We start from the raw sequence: 17799 nt of genomic DNA, 5'->3' as shown, positions 1-17799 counted from the left end.
AAGTCTTAAACACGCGAGCAAAGATATTGGTCCAGGTGCTGCTAATGAGGCTGGAAGGAATTATAGGAAAGCTAATTAAATGGGACTGAATGGTGAACATAGAGGACAAATAGTCAACAGATAATTAAGAACTTTAAATAGCATCCATTCATTCTGATTAAAGCACTAGGAAATTATTATTCTATCTTTTGTTTCAGAGAGGCCTTTAATTTGGTCAAATGACTTTTTTTTTCCCCAACTGAGTGCTTAGAAAATATGGACGTGGCTCCAAACAAAAGCAGCATCTCTGTGGCCTGATGTTCCAAGGTACTAGTTAATGGAGAAAGGTATTTCAGTGGGGTAAAAATGAATGGCATTATATGTAGGTCATGCTACCTAGCTGGTCCTCTCTATCTCCTTCCTTAGGTTCTTCGTTCCCCTTCTCCACATCATCTCTTTCCCACTTGCTGGACTGCTGGAGATGAAAGGGGACACAGCACCTATTGCAGTCTGACAAGCTACAGGAAAAAGCACATTGTTTTACAGACACAAGGGAAAACTATAATTTAAAGATGAAGGAAATTCTGCAAAAAAAGACAGACCATCAAAAATGCAGTAAGGATTTGGCGGCTTGCTTCAGACCTTGCACACAGATGAGATTCTGAGCAATCGCACACATTGGAGTATATCTTGTCACTCCTGCTGTTTTCCCAATTTAAAGATTCTTAGCAAAGCGAGTACAAATCAACTGAAACTGAATTTATGAACAAGTGGGCATAAACAAGCTCTGCAAATTGATGATGTATTACTGTATCTCACTCAGCTTTCAACATCTGTACTTGAAATAAAGAGGAAATTTAGTTATGCACCAGGATATGGAGTAAACAGACTAACAGAGGTGTTCTCAGTGGGTGCATCCACATGCAAGCTTTATGCGAGTGGACTAATTAACTCCAGTCAAGTGTCAGAGTCTACACATGTGCCCATATTAGGGAACAGTAAATGAATTAACTCTGCCGTAGGATACATACCAACTGTATGTACTGGTCAGGGACAGTACTATCCTATAGCAGAACAGTTACTTGTGCTTAAATGTGTAGACTGTGACAGGGGCTGGCTGGGACACAAGGGTGCTACAATGCAGGGACTGTCTACTGGCTAACCCTGCACTGTGGCACCCTTGTGCCCCAGCCCGTCCCTCCGTTGCCCAGTGCTGTTACCTGCAGCCTGGAGCTGACCCCCACCCCCGACCTCCTGCCAGCCCAGAGCTGCTCTAGCCCAGCTTGACATGCTGCAGTCCCAGGCACACAAGTAAATGCTGCGTCCAGAAGCAGCCGACTCCAGCGCCCTTGTTGCACCTATAGATTAAGCCCTTCTAAAGACACTGAACTAAAATTAAATCTCTCTTTTCTGTATTTAACAACACTTAAATAGCTAGGAGCCAATGTTACAAACTTTAAAAAGGAATTAAACATAGGTGACACTTTCCAATAAGGGTTGAGAGTTGATTGTGTGGGGGGGTACCTTGGAGGAGAGTAAGATTATTACACATTGGTACCAATTTCCTTTGTTCCTCACTTTCCATTGTTAACTTCTCCATAACATTCACTACCACCAATACAGAAAACCAGAAAGGCTTCTCCTGTAACATGCACTATACAAAAAGACAAATATGTATATATTATATTAATCATTAATATATTATATACATTTCTTATAATTTGCTTTTTGTATTGTCCAAAAATCAAAATGCTGATTCTTTTTTTTTGGATAATATAAAATATTCTCTTTACATTTAGATTAGATAAATAGATGTATAGAAAGATTTTAAATAAATAGATTGGAATAACTGGATTTACAGAAATGATGTTTGGCTACCTTTATGGTTTGTTTTTAATCATTATTTAAGTCTTCACATTTTCATTTATTCCCTGTACAGCACACACTTACATACATAAAACACATTAACACTTTAAGTGAAAATATATTCTGACCAAAACCAGACTATATAATATACAATTTTTTTTAAAATAAATGGTAATGGATATGAGTTAGGTTCCTTATAGTAAGGAAATCCATAATCCACATCTTGACCTAGACTTTTTAAGTCTATTTAAAATATTTTTGTATATAAATAACCAGACACTTTGAAATGACCAGGAAGTAATGACCAGGAAACACATCTTCATACAATTCCATTAGATCTCATTAGCTCTTTGTGTATTTTGTTATCATATCACTCCAGTTACTTTGCCTCTTCTTTTTTTTCACAGAGATACTCTGAAACTTGTTAGACTGCAAGTGATTTAAGTAAATCAATTAAGATCTAGGAATCCTTGATATAAAGACTGCTGTTATTCCCTAAAGCTATTATTGCAAGCTCTATCACCTCACTCTCAGTTGATTTTGAGTTACCAATCTTCTTTGGTTATAGTTAGCATAGGGGAAACAATAACTTTACTTCTCACGTTTAGCACTTGTATAAACCTAGATCTAGAATAAAATTAAAAAGATCTCTGGTAAAATATCTTAGGAAGCATATCAAAACTATTTTAAAAATGAGTATGTTGGCTTACCGACAATGACAGCACTACAGGTAAATAAATAGGCTCGTAACTTGAAATAACTTCTTGCAGCTTTCTAGTTTCTATAGCATATAAGGGCATAGCCACTTTCTGTTTAATGTATTTTAAGTGGACTTCTGCTACATCTAGTCAGGTATAGTTGGATGATGGCTGATCACTGCTTCTGTATATTCAGGGACTACTATGAAGCCTATCCCCATTTGCTAATTGTACTTTCTTTCCCCTCACTATTTTTAAATACACTACAGTAGACTGGAAAAGGAAATAAAATTGTATGTATTTTGTCACCTAAAATCTAAAAGCTATCCGAATATGAGTTTACTAATCTGGGACTAAAATCATGGTCATGGGAAGTAATAATATTAGAGTATGTTATTTCACTCATGCGTTAAGCAATGCTTTTTAAATTTAGATCTCATTTCTAGTAAAACTTTTCTCTGCATTTAAAAATTATATTGAACCACAACACTATCCTTTGTGAATAATGGAATACTTACACTTCTGTATTTCACAATGTACTCCAAAATAGGAGCTCCTCCATCATCCTGTTTAGTTATGCTAAGTTTAAAGCTCTTTCCACTGCCTGGCTGTCCATGAATTGATGGGGGACTTGGCTCACCTAGTCATGAGAAGGAAAATAAGATAAATTTAATATTTCTGTTGTATGTATTACTTATAATCAAACACAATTTTTCTAAGCATTCATATCACAAGCATTGTGACACTAACACTATTGCTACGATTAAGAATGTTCTGTAACAGAAACAGAAAATAGAAGGAATTAAGAAGGAAAGTAGTTTCACTTTGTTTTGACAGTTTTTCCTCTTTCAAATATAAACTCAGATTCTGGACACACAGCATATTAACAAAGTAGTTAACATGTATTTGGTATACTGTTGTTAAGCTATTCAGTTCCAAGAAGGGTTGCCATTAGGGCTGTGCAAAGCTTTGGGTGCCGATTCGATTCAGAGGAGATTCAGCCCAATTTGGTGGCTGAATCTCTAAATCGAATCAGGGGACCAATTAAAAGGTCCTTATCAATTTGGAAAATATTTGGAGAGCTTGGGCGATTTGGGCAGTTCCTGCTGGCCGTAGCAGGGAGCTGGACCCGGACTCCATGCTGGAAAGTAGTGGGCAGGGAAGGGAGAACTGGAGGAACAGGGAGGAGACCATGGGGGGACCCCTGACTGCCCCACAACCCCTGCTCGCTTTCCCAGCCCCCCACAGCTCCCTCACCCAGCCTAACTCCTGGTTGTTTAAAAAAAAGTCCCTACTCACTGGCTCCTGCCAGGTGTGGCGGGGGGAGATCCCCGCTGCTCCCCACTGTCCCACACTGCTTGGAGGGTTCTGCCACTAGCCTCCTGACCCCTGCCCACTGTCCCAGCCCCTCCCCCCTTGGCTGCCCTACCCACCCCAGCTGCTGGCCCTTAAAAAACAAAACAAAAAAACCCCTGACTCCCTGGCTCCTGTGGCAGCCCTGGGACTTCAGGGGGCTCATGGCAGATCCCCCACACAGCATGGGTCAGTGGAAATTTCCCTCCAGTAGCAGCCAGTGATTTGGGGTTTTTTTGTTTTGAAGGGCTGGGAGCTGGGGTGGGTGGGGCAGCCATGGGGGGGCTCATAGCAGTGCCCCCCATGCAGTGTGTGGTAGTGGGGGGCCAGCGGGGATTGTCCTCTGCCTGACAGCAGCTGGTGAGTGGGGTTTTTTCCCCTCAAAGAGCCAGGGGCTGGGGCCAGGCAGGGCAACCATTAAGAGCGGGCAGGAACAGTGATTCAAACCACCAAATCGAATCACTGCCCCCCAAATCAGCCAAATCCAAATCCATAGTGAATACTAGCCACTTTGCGCAGACCTAGTTACCATGCTATATGCCTTTAAAGCAACTTCCTTGTTACACTCTCAGTGAGGAGGCAGGAATAAGTGAACAGGGCAGTTTGCAAGATAGTTCAGTGGGAGCAAGACGAAAAGATGGAAAAGGAGCCAGGCACCAGATCTTTTCCCTGGAAGATACATAAGCTTTGTGAATTTGATCTGTTTAGGTGTTTGGTGAGCATCAATTTTGTTCTTTGTTTGGGTGATATGCTTTGAGATTTGAGTGTTGCTTGCTGAGTGTTTACAGAGGAAATGTTGCCGTCTATGACCTAATGAGGCCCTAGGGAGTGGGCAGAGCTAGTCCAGGCTTGGAAACCACAAAAGGAGGGAAGCTGAGTGACCAGGGGAGAGAGCAATAGTAAAGAGAGCAGTTTGTACCTCCCCTCTTTGAAGCCTTCAAGGTAAGCTAGTCCTTTAGTTAAGACTAATCAACTTAGATATCTAGCTGAAGTGCCCTGGGGGCAGGTTTCGTATGTGTGCACCCAATGCAAGTTGCTTTTGGCTTTGAAAGACCTCTTGCACAAAGGATACTTCTCTAAAGGACTGGATCCCACAGGATAGAAAAAAAAAATCAAGTGGTAGGACTAGAGGGGGCTTGATCATTATATTCTTAGGTAGCTTGGTTTTTGATTTCTTGGAGCACTTCCTGGTGACTTAACTGCTAGGAGCAAAGGTAGAAGACCCAATAAGATTTGTAGGTAGGTTGCTAGTAGATGCTAGGGAGGAGCTGGTGGTCATGCTCTATGTGGGTACCATAGATGTAGGGAGGTGTAGAACGGAAGTCCTTAAATCTAAATTTAAGTTGCTAAACCAGAGATTAAATCCAAGACCTCCACAGTATCAATACTTCCAGTCCTACAGAGAGATAGGAAAAGCTCCAGAGTCTCAATAGGTAGATGAGATGATGGCACAGAGAAGATGGATTTGTGTTTACTGGGGAGGAACTTGTACAGAAAACCTGAACCAGTATGGAACCAGACTTTTGGCACTAAATATGAGAAAGGGTGTACAGCAGCTTTTAAACTAAAAAGTGGGAGTAAATAACAGATGCAGAAGAGTGCTCGGTGCAAGTACACAGTATAAGTTAACATAAGCCCAAAAGGAGACATCACTCTGATCATATACTGACTTGAAGGGGATAGTAGAGGCATAAGAGGTATAACTATACATAATACTGAGGATAAGTCAGAATCAAATAGCATGAGCAGTAACTGACAGCTGAATAAGGAGAAAATACTTCTACACAAATACTTCCACACAAATACCAGAAGCCTAAAAGATAAGATGCATGAACCAGGATGTCTGGTATTAAATAATGACTTTTACACACTAGGCATCTCAGAGTCCTGGTGGAAGAATGATAATGAACTGGGCACTGTTTATACCAGGTTACAAACTACATAGAGATGACAGTGTAGGACATGCAGGTGGGGGAGTGCCACTGTATGTTAAGAATAATATAAATAGTAACAGAATAAAAAACTTATTTGAAAGGAAAGCTACCATAGAATCCCTGTGGACAGAAATTCAATGCTTGAATAAAAAGAATATAGTACTAGGTTTGTACTACCAATCATCAGATCAAGGTGAAGGTCATCATGAAATCATCAGGGAGATTAGAAAAGCTGCTAAAATGAGACAATCAATACTAACTGAAAATTTCAACTAGCCTTACTATGTATACACTTCATTAGGGCCAAATATGGAGATAATATTTCTGGATATAATATACCAAAGGAGAAGTAATTCTAGAACTAATCCTGAGTAACAAACAAGACCTGGTTCAAGAAGGATCTCTTGGTGAGTCACTCTCTAATACTGATCCGAACAATCACATTCAACATTCTCGTAGGAGGGAGTAAGTAAAATCCACCACACTAATAAATTACTTTAGGAAGGGAAATAACACAAGAGCGAGAAAAAAATTAAAAGGAGCAGCAAAAAGGCTAATGGGGAGTCCAATAAAATCCCTGCATGGTTTAATAGCAGACTTAAGGAGCCCAAGCAAGGCAAAAAGAGATCCTTCAAAAAACAGAAGGCATGCCCAAATAAGGAAAACAGGTAAGCTCACAAATTCTGGCAGGTCAAGTGTGAAAGTGATATAAGGAGGGCTAAAAAAGAATATATAGCAGAAAATGCTAAATTAATCATAAAACAATTAAAATAAATATCAGAAGAAGGAAGCCAGGGAGAAAATTGTAACAGAGAACATTAACCCTGTTACTAAAAGGCAGGGTGGTCCCTTCAAGCCCAGAACCTTCCAGTCATGGCTGGCTGGTCAAGTAGGGGTTAAAGCTCAGGCCCTGCCAGCCAGTCAGGTGACAGGAAGAGGAAGGCCAGGACTCTACAAATGGCAAGTGGAGAAGGCCAGAGGGGCAGCAGGGAGGTGGATTCCCAATGACTACAGTGCTGTGGCTGCAGTCTCCGTTGGAAGACTATGCCATGCCCTGAGCCATCCTCCTGATTATCTAAAGTAAGCAGGCATGTTGCCTCTCTTGTTTAATGTTAACACTGGTGGTTTGGGTGAGGCTATTTGGGGAAGGAGAAGGCCTCATTGGGGGCCCACTGCAGTGTGGGGGCCCCAGTGACAGAGAGGGTGCTGTATTCAGGGGTTAGCTGACCCTGGCACTAGAGAGGGTGCAATATTCAGGGGTAAGCTGACCCTCGGGCTCGAGAGGGTGCAGTGTTCGGGTGTGAGCTGACCCCAGTGCCAGAGAGGGCTTAGTGTTTGGGGATGCACAGACCCCAGCACCACAGGGGCAGGAGCCCAAGGGAGGGTTTTTTGGGGTTTTTTTTGAGAGCTAGAGCCTGGGAGTCAAACCCTGATTAGAGGGGTTTTTTTGACTGACAGACCTAACTAGAGAGAAAAGGGATGGGCCCGCAGTGGCCGAGACCCCAGCATAAAGAGGAATTTACAAAATACCATCTGTGAGGCTTGGGATGTGGTGTAGGGGAGGAACGGAGCCACAGACGGTGCCTCCGGGCATACAATGGGCACCCTCCCACTTAATTAAGAACAATTAATTAACAACAAGGCATGGCGGGAGAGAAGGTGGACGGTTGGCCCATAACAGGTGGGCGGGGTCACCAGTAGATAGACTCCAAGGAGGCCCCCCCCATTACAAGAATCAGTGGGATTATTAGATGACCTCCTGTGGAAGAACCAGCAGAGTTTCTGTAAAGGGAAAGCCTGCCTCAACAAATTGCTGGATGTCTTTGAGAGTATTAACATGCATGTGGACATGGGGGATTCAGCTAACATAATTGATTTGGACTTTCAAAAAGCATTTGACAAGGTCCCTCATCAAAAGTTTTTTAAAAAGTTGAGTTGTCATGGTATAGGATGGGATGTTCTTTCATGAACTGAGAGCTGGTTAAAAGATAAGACACAAAGGGTAGGGGTAAATGATGACTTTTCAGGATAGAGGGAGGTAAAAAATGGGTCCTGTAGGAATCTCTGCTGGGACCATATATTTTCATCAGTGACTTGGAAAAGAGGGTGCACATTGAAATCTCCAAGTTTGAAGAAGCTACCAAAAATATTCCAGGAAGTCAAACTGCAAACTCATGGAGAGGAACTATTAGGGTAGCTTGTCACATTTATGCTTAAAGTTGCACCTGTGTGAGTGGTGAATTACAACATTATTTAAACTTTTCTTTATATTTAGCCATCTCTTACCATTGCTTAAACTTTTTTATCAGCCTCATTATTACTTGAACTTTTCATTTTGCTGGTGTCTGCAATATCAGCTGGCCTTGAGCTCATTTTCGCAGACAGCTTATGGCCTCGAGCTTGCTCATATGATGTTTCTTTCTTTTCTATCACTGTGAGAAGTTTTTCCTAACATAACGTAGTAATAGCCTTGTTACCAGCTTAAATTAACTAAACTTGGCACTAACCAATTGAATCAGAGGGATGAAATAGTTGGATATGTTAATGAAAGGTGTTAAGAGGAAACCAGTAGGCAATGCCCAAATCAAGATACCGGTAAAGGACGAAATCAGGTGTGCACTGTGAATGTGATGGGTCTGTTGAACAAACGAATATGATGACAGGATAAAATATGGACAGTACGCTGACTGCAGGGAAACTAATCCAGAAGGAAAGAGTCTTCAGATGAGTAAAGTTGAAGAAAAGTATAAAAGGGTCAGCAAGAAAGTTAACTGTTTTCATAAATCCAGATTTCAACACTTGTCCGGATTTTGACTTTGCTAGCCATAAAGACTTTCCACTGATATACCCTCTGCTTTCAGGAACTGACTGGACACCTAGTTGAGCAAAGTTACCGTCTGGAAATTGGGTGAGATCATTGTACTAAGTGTTTTTCTCTCTCTGTATATAGAAACAGCCAAGATAAAAAAATTTGTATCAGTAAAGTTCAGTTTTAGTTGGACCAACATGTATTTTTGTGTTTCATATCCATTTCTCATTGCATTATGTTTCATATTTCATGTCTATATTTCATTGCATTGTAACCTACCTTCACTGCTGCTCATTGTGGTTGCCCTTCTCTGTATCTTTTTTGATTCTACCACATACTTTTTGAGATGCAAAGACCAGAACTGCACCCAGTATTCAAGATATGGGCACAACACAGATTTGCATAATGGTAGGACTATGACTTCCATTTTGTTTTCACTTCTCTTAATAGTGCCTAGCATTTTATTAGCTTTTGTGGTGACTGCTGTACATTGAGCTGATGTTTTTAGAGAGCTATCTACAAGGATTCAAAGGTCTCTTTCCTGAGTCATACCAGCTAGTTCAGAACCAAGGATGAACATGAGTCACCACTGCAATGCTGTAGTCAACAGAGCTAACAGCATGCTGGGCTCACACATTGTGAATAGGGCTAAGGAAGTGATATTTCCTCTCTACTTGGCACTTGTGAGACCTTAGCTGGAGTACTGTGTCAAGTTCTGGGCACTGTCCTTCAAAAAAGATGTGGAGAATCTTGAAAGGCTCCAGAAAAGGGCAACAAGAATGATTAAGGACCTGAAGGACAAACCTTAGGAAGAAAGACTAAGGGATCTGAGACTGTGTTCATCCTGGGGAAGAGAAGACTGAGGGGGCACTTGGTGGCCGTCTCTAAGTATGTAAGGGGTGAATATCGGGAGCTGGGATAAAAACTGGTCACTAGGGCGCCCCAGGGGAGGGCAAGGAGCAACGGTCAAACTGTTAGATGATGGTTTCTGGTTGGATGTAAGGAAGAACTTCTTTACAGTAAGGGTGACTAAAATCTGGAATAGACTTCCCAAGGAGGTGGTGCAGACCCCTACCATGGAATTCTTCAAGAGGAGACTAGGCAGACACCTAGCTGGGATCATTTGATCTCAGCAGTATTCCTGCCCAAAGCAGGGGGATTGGACTCAATGATCTTTTGAGGTCCCTTCCAGCCCTTAATTTCTATGATTTAAGAGTTAATTTTGTTTTAATGATCCCTTAGCACTATCTGATGGACAGAGCTCCAGAAAGATCTCACCAAACCAAGTGATTGGGCAAAAAATGTCAGATGAGCTTCAGTGTTGACAAATGTAAGGTAATGGATGTGGTGGAAAAATTTTAACATCAACCATATATACACAGTGCTGGGTTCTTAACTAGCTGGTATGACTCAGGAAAGGGACCTGTGAATCCTTGTAAATAGTTCTCTAAAAACATCAGCTTAATGTGCAGCAGTCACCAGAAATGCCAGTAAAATGCTGGGTATTGTTAAGAAGAGAACTGAAAACAAAATGGAGGTCATCATTGTGCCATTATGCAGATCTATGTTGTGTCCATATCTTGAATACTGGGTGTAGTTCTGGTCTTTGCATCTCAAAAAATGTGGTAGAATCAAAAAAGATACAGAGAAGGGCAACCACAATTATCAGCAGTGAAGGTAAGTTACTATGTAAATGTATAACATGTCTAGGTCACTCTTTACAAAATGATATCTTGTTCAGACATCAGTTCAATAAATCAGAATTTTAAATTTTCAAGGTTTTTTTTTTAATAATTGAAAACAAAAACAAAACTACATGAACAAATTTTTAGAGGAAATTTTGCAGGAACTTTTATTGTATAGTTTACCAGAAAAAAAAAGCCAACATTTTTTGAGTAGCATGACTTGATGCCTTATCAACTGTTCAGAATAAAGCAGGCCAAGTAAAAGCTTGGTATGACTGGGTAATTCTCTCTCTCTCTGTGTCTGTATATATATTAGTATATGAAGCTACACTCTCTCTCTTTAAAAACATATGTAAGCATCTCAGGACTGCTTTTCCTCACTTTTGCATGGTTCTCTTGACGGCCATTTAGTATATAGGAGAGAGGGTTGTTTTTTTTTCATTTTTGTTTTTTGGAAGTTTTTTTTTTCTTTTCTCTGTTCTAAATCAGGATTACTTTTAAGGAGTAGAAACTGCTTTCTAATAAAAACAATTTCCCTTCTCATTCATTAAGACAAGATGCTCCCTTACTTTGAAATGCTTGAGATTTTGGTGATCAAAAATGATCTTATCAATGATAGGTGTTATAATTACTTGTAGAAAAGCTGGTTTGATTTCATATCTCAGCTCAGAATTTCCCTGATTTCTGGCCTTTAATAATGAAGTCCAGTAATTGATGATAACTCAGTGCAACGTTTCCTGGTTTGAGATAGAAAGACATTGGCAAATCTTTCACCTATTATTATGCTGTCACAGAGGAAATGCACAAAAGAGACCCAGAGAGGCCAAAGGGGAACCCCAGGACCCAAAACTTGACTGGGAAGATGAGGGGAGCAGAAAGGGAACAACGATTCCCTTACCTGCAGCTGACGCCGCGGAAAGACCGGAAGAGGAAGTGGGACCCGCGTGGCTGATTAGCCACATCTTTTTGAAACTGCGGCCAGCTGCGATTAATGAGGATTGGAGCCAGAGCAGGAGAATAAGAAGTGTGCAGAGGAAGAGAGGCGGGGAGGAGAGCAGGAGTGGGGCTACCAGTGGAGCTGGCCTTGGAGTCTCGCTTGGAGATGAGGAGGGAGCCAGCGGACCACCACTAGGCAGGAGGATACCCCGTGGCTGCTGGAGGGAGAACGATAGTGGAGTGGCAGCAGATGCCTGTGCTCGTGACTGCGGAGCCGGGTGTGAGGACCCAGGAGCCGAGGCTGACGGGGGAAGCAACCCCGAAGAGAGGGGGATGAAAGAAGACCCGGCAACTCAGGTGGGAGCGGCACAGGTTTGGGAAGCAGAGAGTGCAGGCAGCGAGAGAGGCTGCAGGAGGCAAGAGCCTGCAGGACGGAGCCACTTGGCGAGGGACTGAGTAGGAAGTAATTGGAGGGACCAGTAGTAGCTGTGCAGCACTCCAGTAGTGTATCAGCCGGACTGAGGGATACCGTGGATAGGGAGAGGAATTCTCCCGGCCAGGGAGCCCAATTTTTGTTTGTAACGAGGGAGTCTTACTGGTATCATTTTCTTTCACTTTCATTGTTTAGTTGCCCACTTTTGGAGAGGCAGGGAGAGGAAGCCTGAGAAGGGCCTGCTAGTCAGCTCGGTTCAGGGTCAGGATAGACCTGCGGATCCGTAACAGAGTGCCCCTTACATTACAAGAAGAGGGTCAGGCCTGGGAAACAGCATCTCAGCGAGGGTGGGTATCAGGGTGAGGTGTAGGAAAAGGCGGAGCCTCGCAAAAGACCATTGCCCCAAGAGTCCTGACTCCAGATAGGCCTGAGTAGTTGACCCCTCCACTGAAAGTACTAGAAAAGTTGTGGCAGACGAGATTGGGGCAGAGACTATCACAAGGTCATACATTTGGGCTGGACAACACCAGAGACGAGGCGACAGGCAAACGCCCACATTCAAAACTGAGCAGCCCGGGACCGGATGTTTGAAACCCGCTGGGTGCATATGCTATGTACACAATTTAAACAAAAAGAATATCACATTTTCAAATAGTACAATGGGAAGGCAACAGATTTTGGGACAGAAGCATGCTCTGGAGTCATTGCCTACATAATTTATTATCAAAAGGAAATAGTTCTTTGTTGTCTGACTAGCCAAAAATAATTTTATTAATCTGTCTTTAAAAGTCGGTTTTTGTGTCACTTTGCTTGCACTAACTAGCTCTTTATCCCTCATTGCAGAAGACTGTGATACCCCTACTCAGTGCAAATAAGCATGCCAAAAATTGGCCTAAAAGCAAAAGTTATCTTTTGCCAGAGGGCTAAAAGCTATGTACACTACTTTCTACTACTTACCTTGTCTGTTTGTACTTGAGTTTTGTTTCGAATTGAAAATAATACTTTTCATTAGTGCTTAGTAGTGGTAGATCTAAATGCCCTGGCTACAAAGATTACTGCTTTTCTGAAAATGAGTCTTTGGCATTTGCCACTCTCATGTAATCATAGTTATAACAACTGATTTACAGGTGCCCATATTTTCCTTTTTATGATTCAATTTCAAGATAGATTAATAGGATACTGTGCCTAGAATAATTTGCTGGGGAAACTACTAGAAGGCTAAATTCTAATCTTATTTATGTTGATGAGACTAACTGTAGTCTTGTACATTTTAATGTCATATACACCTGGCTATGATACAGCTTTTGTTATTATACTAATAAAATATAAATTACTAAAGAAATTATCAAATTAAAACTTATACAAGCTACCTGAAAACATCACATTTGAAAGAACCTCATAATGTTGTGCTGATTTCTGAAGCACAAGCTTTTCTTTGAATATTAGAGGTTATTTTTCATATTTAAAATTAATAGCTGAGCTAGAAGTCAACAAGCCTGCCAACAGTGCAGATAAAATTAAGTTTTCATTTAAAAGGAAAAATATTACTTACGGACGGGTAAGGTCTGAAAGATCTCGATTTTACTATATTCTCCTTGCCCTTTTCCATTTACAGCTGCAACCTTGATTTCATATGTTGTATTTGGCTCCAGATTGCTCAGAACTACCATTGCTAAAAGGAAAGGAAAGAAAGTACTGAAACAAAAATTGACTAAATGATAGGTTAAGAACATAACATTTCCAAGGCCATTTTCAAATATACATACTTCACCATCAATTAGGAAGCTGATTTTAAAATGGTTTATTTTTTCAAATGGTCAATAATCATCTTGTCCACTGCTAATGGTTCCAAATAGTTTTTGTTTGGAGACAAATGTTACTATGATGAAGTATATTATGCTATCTAGGGACATTAATACAGGAATTACACAAGCTATGTCCACACACAAGGATATTTTTGTCATATTTTTATAAGACGCTGTGATTTTTTTTTTCACTGAGATCTGGTATCACTTTGGCCTTTATTCCACTGGTGAAAAATCTGCCCTAAAGCTGATTTGGAGAACCACACCATGAAATCCGGTACAGAGATACACTCAGGCAGCAGAAATCTGTGAATGTGGGTTTTTTTTGGCGCTATACTCCTGTGCTGCCTCAGTATAGGAGGCACAAATCTAGAATATGGAGCATCAGTTTCCTTGCTCTTAATTGGTAATTGGCTGTGGTAGTGGTCCTTTGGCAGCTGCTGTTGCAAATTACAGCAATTTTCAGACACATCTGTATTGATATCAGGATAGCATCAATTTCTGCCACATCCTGAACTGCACCATGCATTCCTCAGTAACTATCCATGGTCCTGGACATGGTATGTAAATCAGCCATTTACAATGCTGGGCAAATTTTGCGACATTTTATTACACTTCTAAAAGGATGGGGTTCAGTTAAAGGAAACCTTTAGAGTTCAAATACCAAGAATTTGAAAATGAATTGGCCATACCAGTAGGTCCTTAAAAGGAGGTCTGTTAGCCAAAAACTATTGGGAACATGCTAAACAAGTATGAAGAGAAGCAGACTTGGACCTTATCCTGAAGGTCATCTAACATTTTTATGCTATGTGACAGTGAAAGTTGATTTTTCCAAAGTTCACATCAATATATGTCATATAGTAGGTTGCAACACTAAACCATAACCTGAGCGTTCCATGCAGATCATACTTGGTTCTAAAACAGTAACTAAATATTAGGATAAAAACACAGAAAGCAGTAAGAAAAATGATAATGATGTTAACTATCTAGTTGGAATAGCACTATTACACAGACAATATAGAGAAGAAGTTGAGCAATGTACCATGTTTTCTGCATAACGTCCATCCCCCAAATTACACATGCACCTTGCTTTGGAAATACAGAATAAAGGAAAAAAAGAATTTGCCTGTCATGGCCCATGCACAGCTAACTACATGGGGCAACAGTTGGCAGCAGCTGTGAGAGGGTGTAGCAGGTTGAAGGCTTTGACTTGAAGTCTGATGTCCCCTGGAAGTCAGTTCTGCTAGGCTCTCTGGCCTCTTGGTTACCTCCCTTTTTAATCTGCTTGCCAGGCCTGAAGGTAGCTGTTCCATAATTTGGAAGGCTGTCCTCAGCTGCCAGAGGAGCACCTTGGGTACTCTTCTCTCTGCTGTTCTCATCATCAGGGGGTGGGGTGAGGAATTCTATCTGATCCCATCCAAAATCAGCCTAGTGGTACTGCTGGCTTTGAAGATAAATTTCTCTCTCTTCACTACCTAGTCCTAGCACCAAATCTGGCTCTTTTGGCTTGTAACTTAATCCCGATTTCACAGTCCAGCCCACCCTCAGTTCTGTGGTCTGAACTAGTCATCTTGTTGCTCTGTGCAGCTTGCTCCCAGACCTCTCAGCTATCTCTCCTTTTTTCATCTGCCCCAGACAGGATGTCCTGGCAATCCTGGGCAGCTTGTTCTTGGCAGCTCTCAACTGCTTCACATGTATGATCTGTATGCAGCAGTTAACTCAGGTTCCAGCTACAAATGGCATACATGGCAGAGCCTGAACAGACTGAGAAGAGCCTTGGAAGTTACAACTCTCTCATGAAATCATGGGGCCTCTGTGCAACTGACCAATAGGTTTGTCAGGAGAAGCAAACCATGGTTCATCTCTTGAGATGCCCTGTAGCACCACAATGCACCCCACAAGATCTGGTAACACCAATACCAGAAGCAGTGGCCTGTGCAGAATACTGGGAACAGACCATATAGAAAGGTTGGACTGAAGATGCAATGAAGAAAAACTGAGGCTTGATCCTCTACCTGTCTCCACTGTCTGCTTGGCTCAGACTCAGGCTTCTTCCTGCACATTTTACTCTGCATACTGGTACACTTTGCCTGTCCCCAACAGGCTACCTGACACTCTTGGAATGTCTTCTGAAGCAGTTGTGCACCGCTTTGGGCATAATTATCCAATGTCTGCTGTGTCCCAGACAGAAAACACAGCACCTTCTCTAGGCACTCCTACTGTTCTCACACAGCTAATGCCCCCTGAAAATCAACTATGCTCGCACAAGGTGCCCTTTAGTGGCCTTCACATTTCTGCAATAGAGACCCCATGCCTTTCATTAAAGGCAAACAAAACCATGTTTAATCAGCTCAACATAGTGCCCCTCTATGGCCTCCATGCTCCCCTACTAGCCACCCCAATCTTCACAGCCAAAGCATACACAAACAAAATCCATTCAGATTGATATCAACATAACCAAAGTCCCTCTGAGTACCTCTACTACAAAACTTCCCCTACCAGAAGCTGTTTTCAATCAGCTCCTTGATGTACCTTATTTGTTTGTGAACACTTCAGTCTGCAACCTACGCACCACACCTATTTGATGCATAAGAGAATGCTGAGCATGGGCCTAAATAGAAATAGCCCTCTGTTTGTTAGAGAGGGCTATTAAAGACACCCATTAAGAACATCTAAAATAACAACAGGGGCAGAAGTGAGGGTCAGAAGTTAATAGTAAGTGCTCCAAGGGAGCAGAGGCGGGGGGTGGGGGAGGAGGGAAGGGGGAGGACACATGGCAGAGCAAATTTAAGGATCTAGTGGACACTGTCCAGTGAAACTCACCCAGAGATATGCATGAATGAGTGATAGGAAGACAGCCCTGCAGTCAGCCAGAGCCTCCTTCTGGCTCAGCTAGCTTAGAGTCAGGAGGAAGTTAACCAGGGGAGTCCAAGGATTTGGTGGAATGATGGATGGGGAGTGTGTAAACAAAAAGGTGCATGGAATGGTGCAGCCAAAACCTCAGCAACAGGTTTTTTAGGAGGTGGTAAAGGATCTTCAGCCTGGCTCATGTTAGGCATGTGCCACGGTCTACCTCTGCTCACAGAAGGGACAGGTGTTAGAAGAGTCTGTAACATGCACCAGATACATGCCCATGGCAATAGCTCCATGGAGGCTATGCTCAAATCAACTTAAGTCACCATATTCACTTATTCACTGTGCTGTACAGATGTATATGTGTAGACGTGCTTCCATACTGTGCAGTAAATGTGCACATGTAGATGCGCGCAAAATCAACTTCCCTGCTTAAGATATATACCTCAATTTGAGAAAGTTGGCAGGTGTAGCTCATATATATATGTTTCCAGATACTCACTGAAAGCATGAAACAGGATATTATAAAGTTTTGGCATGATCACAGTAAACATCACTGAAGTAGTATAAGCTTTTTAAGACCTGGATTCAGAAACCATCTGAATGTTAATTCCCTTCTTCTTCAGGGAAGGAATGTGCAGATATCTCTACAATAAAGTTCCCTCCTATTCTTTCCTGGGTCTTGTACAAGGTGTTCAGAGCTACATCAGGGAATGTACAAATGGACATAAAAATACGCCTTGCCCCATAGAACTGGGGTATTATGGTCATTTACAGGGAACAATGAGTCTGAAGTCATGCAGAATCATTGGAATCACAGTGGCAGGAGCCCAATTTTTGGTAGCGGTAAAGTATTTCAATAGTTGATTTAGGCTTAATTTTCAAGTTCTATGTTTAATGAAAGTATAATTAGTTCTCTTATTACTACTTTGTTATTTTTGACTTCATGTTTATCTTCTATTTTGGATGCATCTTGTTTTTCTGTAGTAGATAGAAGTCACATTACAAGTGGAGCTAAATGAGTTTAATGAATTTTGGAAAACAAGAACTTTCACATTTCACACTCAATTATGAGCATTTTATATGAATTAGTCATTGAAATGCAGGATCATTTCCTCATAAACAAAGCAGTAAAGTTATGTGTGTGTCAGCATTCTTTGGTTTTTTATCATTTTCATAAGATTTTAAAAATTAAAATCTCAATTATAACCAGTAGACTATTCTCTTTAGTGATGAAATTAACAACCATATATTGAGAAGAAAGGGAAATATAATATGCAGGATGGGTAAGATGGTAAGATTAAATGGAAAAATATAAACTAAGCTTCGGTCGTGTTTTAATTGCCTATTAGCTGTGATTCCTTTACAAGTCTGAATAACTTCATTCAAAATAAACCTTAAGGTGTACTAAAAAATAGTGTTACAGTAAATATTTTTAAAATTTAAAC

At 41.3% G+C, this 17799-nt stretch overlaps 1 protein-coding gene across 1 annotated transcript in view; it reads right to left on the bottom strand.

Annotated features, from left to right (window-relative positions):
• Positions 1 to 17799, bottom strand: part of NCAM2 (neural cell adhesion molecule 2) — a 535968-nt gene that overhangs the window by 72131 nt on the left and 446038 nt on the right. The window contains exons 13-14 of the mRNA XM_090060216.1: positions 13246 to 13365; positions 3062 to 3183 (exon numbers count right to left, since the gene is read on the bottom strand). Coding sequence (XP_089916342.1) covers positions 3062 to 3183; positions 13246 to 13365 — 242 coding nt within the window. The remainder of the gene's footprint in view (positions 1 to 3061; positions 3184 to 13245; positions 13366 to 17799) is intronic.

This window comes from Crocodylus siamensis, chromosome 1 (assembly GCF_052110815.1).
Source record: "Crocodylus siamensis isolate JL-2025a chromosome 1, ASM5211081v1, whole genome shotgun sequence".
Taxonomy (NCBI): domain Eukaryota; kingdom Metazoa; phylum Chordata; order Crocodylia; family Crocodylidae; genus Crocodylus; species Crocodylus siamensis.
This window is presented reverse-complemented; position numbering and strand designations above follow the sequence as displayed.